The sequence below is a fragment of the Nuphar pumila genome, chromosome 16 (genome assembly GCF_984573655.1).
Source record: "Nuphar pumila chromosome 16, dmNupPumi1.hap1.1, whole genome shotgun sequence".
In the NCBI taxonomy this organism is placed as follows: Eukaryota; Viridiplantae; Streptophyta; class Magnoliopsida; order Nymphaeales; family Nymphaeaceae; genus Nuphar; species Nuphar pumila.
This window is the reverse complement of record NC_143264.1, coordinates 10352520-10358519: the sequence shown is the minus strand read 5'-3', so window position 1 is coordinate 10358519 and position 6000 is coordinate 10352520. Positions and strand designations below refer to the sequence as shown.

General features: G+C 35.5%; 1 protein-coding gene across 2 annotated transcripts in view; it reads left to right on the top strand.

The window, feature by feature from the left end:
• Positions 1 to 313: 313 nt before the first annotated feature.
• The window catches only part of AAE17 (acyl-activating enzyme 17), a 32313-nt gene continuing 26626 nt past the window's right edge, over positions 314 to 6000 (top strand). For both annotated transcript variants that reach the window (XM_089990813.1, XM_089990814.1), the window contains exons 1-6: positions 314 to 604; positions 3687 to 3816; positions 3911 to 4179; positions 4611 to 4815; positions 5659 to 5699; positions 5792 to 5917. In XM_089990813.1, the coding sequence (XP_089846939.1) occupies positions 339 to 604; positions 3687 to 3816; positions 3911 to 4179; positions 4611 to 4815; positions 5659 to 5699; positions 5792 to 5917 (1037 nt within the window). In that variant the 5' untranslated portion in view covers positions 314 to 338. The remainder of the gene's footprint in view (positions 605 to 3686; positions 3817 to 3910; positions 4180 to 4610; positions 4816 to 5658; positions 5700 to 5791; positions 5918 to 6000) is intronic.

Below are 6000 nucleotides of genomic sequence, written 5' to 3'. Positions count from 1 at the left end.
TCCAGTCTGGACCTTCTTAAACCCATGATAAATTCGAATCCATGGTGTCTGCCCCTTCTTTATGGTCCAAACTTTGTGTACTTCTTGATGGGCTAAAGAGACTTGAGGTTTTATGAAGATGGACACTACAAGACCAACGGGGCACCTTGTGTTGAGACGTTGCAAGTTCGAATCCCATGAGTTACAACGCTGAACCCAAGCTTAGGCAAACGGTGGCGGGTCATTAGCTTAGTACTTTGTCGGGTAATTGAAAAAGAATAAAGGCTTGTCGTCTTGTCACAGCCATAACGTTATACGTGAACTCAGAGAGAGAGAGAGAGAGAGAGAGAGAGATAAAGATGGGTGTCCAATATCTGCAAGAAATCACCATCTCATCAATCGAAGAGCTGGGGATACCACCGTCAGATGCCAGAGCTCTCCACGAGAAGCTCGGCAGGATCCTCCAAGAGTGCGGGAATTCCAGTGTGGTCGCGTGGTGCGAGATCTCCAGGACCCTCCTCAATCCGAGCCTTCCCTTCTCGTTCCATCAGATGATGTATTATAGGTGTTACAAGGATTGGGACTCTTCTAAGAAGGGACCTCCTCCTGCTTGGATTCCCAACAAGTAGACCCTTTGAAACCAATTTTTTTGGGGTTTCGTTTTTCTTGTATTTTTTATTTTTTTGTATTTCTTGATTTGTGTTTGCATAATTCTCTATCCCCTGTGGTTTAGTTCCGCTTGAAAAAATGCTCTTTTGCGTTAGTTTCGTGCTAATAAACGTGAAACAGAGGCATCCATTTCATTTTTTTTGTCGTTGGTAGTTGATTTCCTGATTATATGTTTGTTTGTTTGTTTTAAATGTTATTGGTAATTTATTTGTATAATGATTGATAGAAATATCAGTTGTCTATTTTCTATTTTGACTGTTTGTTAGTTTTTTTTCTTTAATTAGATGAAATTCTGTATCTTCCACTGGATATATTGTTTTAAGCCGTACTACTTGGTGTGTAATAATTGATTATAGTCTCGTAAAATGAGAGAACGCCCATTTTCATGTTGGTATTATTTGTTGATTTATTTATTTTTCCAAATTTGATTTGAAAATGGGAAAATAGTGAATCAAACTCCAAATCCAACATCATGGAAGAGTTCTATTAGAAATAACAGTCATGATGAAGTTTATGTCTTGGGTATTTTTAAGTGAATTTTGCAATTGCAAAACTATTTTTATTAGAATGGTTGTTGACAATGGTTCTATACATCATGTGACATGAAGTTTGGGTATGTTCTCTACTTTGTTTCCCTTACGATGCTAGTGGTATAATCACTATTGAAAAGTGATTTTTTTGTCCTATTATATAGTCCACATCGAGTCTTTTGGCACCAAATATCTGCTCCTGGTCTTTTATATGGCTAAAGGGAATCATATGCAATTCATACTTAATCCGAATCATGTTTTCTTGAAAGATTTACTCAAGGAATGCACTAAGGGTTGACGACATGGAGAAGTTATATAGGATAGATGGTGCTTTAAAGAAAATATATGCTCCTGTTGCATCCAGTGTTAATAATGATGCAAAAATTTGGCACCACATTGTAGGATGTTGCAGAGATGAGTGCTTGATTTCTTTATGTGACATAAGATACATTTCTTCTGCTAGTGTCAAATCCTTTGACATGGTTGTCAACTCTTTAGACATGCTTATTTACCTTTAATTCAAAGTGAGTGCTTCTCAATGTCCAAGCTCTTGCACCATGTGTTTCTCTTTCTTGTTTTGATAATACTTGATGTCTGTTAATGATTATTCAAGTTTTGCATGTATATTCTTTTCAAGGATAAATTAGATGTATCTAAAACCTTTAAAATTTTAAGAATCATAGTTGTATGGTAAATAAATATTATTTTCTATGTAACAAAGGGAGAGATTATCCATATCATGCCTTTAGAATTACCTTTTCTAAAGGACAATGGATGAGAGTAGCAAATTTACTGTCATTATGGTCTACAACAAAATAGAGTGCATAAAGGAAACCTAGATATGTTACCAAGTTTGTCCTTTATGATAGCAGAATTGAAGTTTGAAAAACTTCCATGGGAAAAAAATTTCAATCAATGTCTATTCTTCTTAATCATCTTTCAAATGATGCTTTAAATTGGAAAGCGCCATATGAATTAAGGAAGATCTATAGATTGTTCAAGTCTTAGAAGCTCTCATTGTTGGTATTATGCACGTGTTGTTACTAGTTAAGGAAAGAAGTTAAGACACAGATGCCAAACAATTGGATAGACTATCACTATCTATTGAAAGTGGAACCGTGATTTCTGAAGCATTCACAAAGGGATTGTCAAAGGCTACGTGTTTATATCATAAAGACAAGCCATAGGTGTTTAAACATGACACACAACTTGTTGGGGGTATTGACGTGTGCTACAAAGGATACTTCCATAATTTCATATTGGATTTCTCATAAATACAGGCTAGGGCATACTTTTGGTATTGTGTTACTTTTAGTCTTTTTGTGTTGTGTTTCTTCAATGGTGTGATTGTAATTTCTGCATATTACGCATGCTGTTCATAGAGGTGCCTAATGTGGATTGTGTTGTTTACTAACATTAAATACTCCATCTCCACTATAATGAAACTTAAGGTTCACGACTGCCTTGTCCTTGCTTCTTTCTCTTCAATGTGTGCTATGTGTTGAACTTTGGTCTCTAGAAGCCACTAACCACCTTATCTCTAAAATGTATCCATTGCATTTTCTCTTTTGCACATATTCATCAAAGTGCTTCTGTATCAAGGGATACAACTTTACTAATGCAGTGTTGACATGTTTCTTTCTCAGTGCTATAATAAGATCTTGAAAGAATTACAGACTGAATATAATTATGCTTATGCATGGATGTTCTAAATGTCCTATTTCCTGAGTTTCTAACCAGTCATATTAGCATATACCCTACTTTGTAGCAGAGTTACCGGAAACGCCAAAGACACTAAGGAAGCACACTTTCCCTAAGCGCGAAACATCGTGCTTCCGAAATGCATTGGAAAGTGCAATTTTTTTTGGGAAGCGCATTTTCCATTTATGGGAAACATGCTTCCCCCTCACTTCCCATTTATGGGAAACACGCTTCCCCCTCGTTTCCCCCTTTTTTCCATTTTTTTGTATTTTTACTTTTATTTTTCTCTTTTTTCGCTTGCCCCTCGCTTCTTAGGTCGCTTTCGGTTCGCTTCCGAGACGATTCCTGATTCACTTTTAAGTCGTCCCACGCTTCCTGCTTCCTAAAATTTTGAAAGTGCCGTGCTTCCCGCTCCCGCTTCCTCTGCTTTGTAGTTTTAATGCAATGTACTCGATATATATCATAGTCAAAGCAGAAGCTGATTATAAATCAATCTACAACTTACTGGTCTACACAGTCTTACGGTAACTGGATCCAACTACGTTTGCCAACTTAGCTTCCGTTCGTTACGTACTCTTCAGGAGCTCAGTATTTCAAGTTGTCAATTTAGATGTTCCAGTTGTTCTCCATCCCTATGCTTTCACAAACTATAGGTCCATTTGCTAGTACAAAGGCTTATCTTGTGACAGACTCAAATATGAGGCCATTTAATGGTTTGCTTGATGCAGTTTTTTTTGTGTGATATTGTGTTTAATTCTTTTGGAGTCATCATCACTTGACTTTTGATGATTGATGTGTTTGGCTAAGAGATGATGCAATTTTGACAAACATTGGGTGCTTACTGGAGAGGCGTGGAGAAGAGTTTCTTGGATCGAAGTACAAAGATCCCATCTCAAACTTCACTGATTTTCAGGAGTTTTCAGTTGTGAACCCTGAGGCATGTGTCAGATGGTTATCAGAAACTGATTTTCAGGAATTTTCATCCGATTTAGCCTTTTTCGTGGTTGAAGAACTGGTGATTTCTTTTGTAGGTTTATTGGAAGATGGTGTTCGATGAACTAAATATTTCATTTTCTGTTCCGCCTTCATGCATATTGCGAAACTGTGAATTTGATGAAGACAGAATGTCTTTCCCTGGTGGTCAATGGCTTCCAGGCGCCATGCTAAATGCTGCTAGAAATTGTTTGACTCCAAACAGCAAAAGGGATTGGCATGATGTAGCAATTGTTTGGCGTGATGAAGGCTTTGATAACTTACCTTTGAACCGTATGACACTGAAAGAGCTGCATGCAGAAGTCTGGTATGGCATTGATTACCATGTTTTTTGAGTTCATATGGATGTATTTTGTTTCTTTGACCCCTTTTGTTAGTTTGATTTGTGAATATTTCTGCCTTATTTGTGTCACAAAATTGATTTTTTTTTTGGGTTTTGTTCTTTGAACACCACATTATTTAACATTGTCAACATCATTAGCAGTTTAGCCAATGGCAAGTTTGCCTTGAAATAGTTTTTGCTGCAAATTTGTAGCTAGTTTATAAACCTCTTTCCTGTTTAACAATTTGATGCAATGTGTATTGCAATAACATGACAAATTTCCAAATGCTATTTTCTTTGTATATGAGCTATAAATGGAAATTTGTTTGTATGCTTAAAGAAGTGTTCTTCTCCCTTTCTATTAGATATTGTGATTGAATCACTGTTTTTATGTTAAATGGCAATATCTTCTGCAGTTTGGTTGCAAATGTACTTGAATCATTGTGCTTGGAGAAAGGATGCGCTATTGCTATTGATATGCCAATGAATGTTACAGCTGTGACTATCTATCTGGCCATTGTCCTGGCAGGCTATGTTGTTGTATCCATTGCTGACAGTTTTGCTCCTCCTGAAATATCAACTAGACTGAAAATATCAAATGCAAGAATCGTGTTCACTCAGGTTTGCATTTCAAGCCTCTTGCCATTGGGCATCAATGTGATTTCAATGTTTAATTTTGTAATTGGAAAATTTTACTTTCATAATATAATTGGAATTTTGTTCTTTTATATTTTATATATTAATGCTTTTTTTTCTATCGCTGTCTGCAATCATTGTATGGTTTGGTGGTTTAATGCATCAAGGCTTTCAATCTGTTTCTTAATTGATAGTGATCATTATATGTTCAACCTGTTTTGAGATCATACTGTTGAGGAATTGTATAAAGCATAATATGCTTTTATTGCTTTTCTTCTTGTAGAACACACAAGTCAGCAACTGAATACAATTTCTCTTCACTCTTATGATTCAAGTCTGATCATCCGCACACACCTACATTGATGAATTTCCCAAATTAGATGAAGAAAATTTGGCAACGATTTCTTTCAAGATAGACAATTTCTTAGCTTCATCATTGCTTGTAATGCCTGAAACTGTCATGCTTAATATCTTTGATGCTTATACTCCATAAAAAAGAGTGAGATCTATAAACCAGAATCTTAAGGTTGGGCAAAATATCATTCTTTAGTAAATTAGGTCATGAGAAAGTCTAAAAGGTTTGTGATGACAAAGTATCAATAAAAGGGTTTTATATGTTGAATGAATGTTGTCTTAGAATTATATGTTCTGGCGCATCTTTTTCTTGTGGCATAAATTTGCTGCTTTATATTTTATAATCTGTCATTTTGTAGAAACTTAGTAGTGAACATTTGCCAATGTTCAGTTCAGTGCTTCATTTAGCTTGTTATTAATAAATTTCTTATTCTTATATCATTTATCTTTGGCTTCTTGTACCTCACCTGGTAGGATGTTATTGTTCGGGGTGAAAAGACTCTTCCATTATATAGGTGATATTTTTTGAAACTTTATGTGGATTTTTTTTCTATTTTATGTGGGATTGCACTTAATGTTACTAAAACACAGTAGTTGGTTATTGCAGTAAGGTTGTTGAAGCTAATGCACCCTCAACAATAGTTGTCTTTGCCAGAGGGTCAACTGTTGGAATAGATTTACGGAATTGTGACATGTCTTGGCATACATTTATTGGAAGAGTTGAAAAACAAAAGTATGTAATCTATTGAGTCCTGTTTTGATTTTTTAAAGGTTCTTCAAAAATAAGTAAAGAAATATTTTCTTTAGAAACCCATG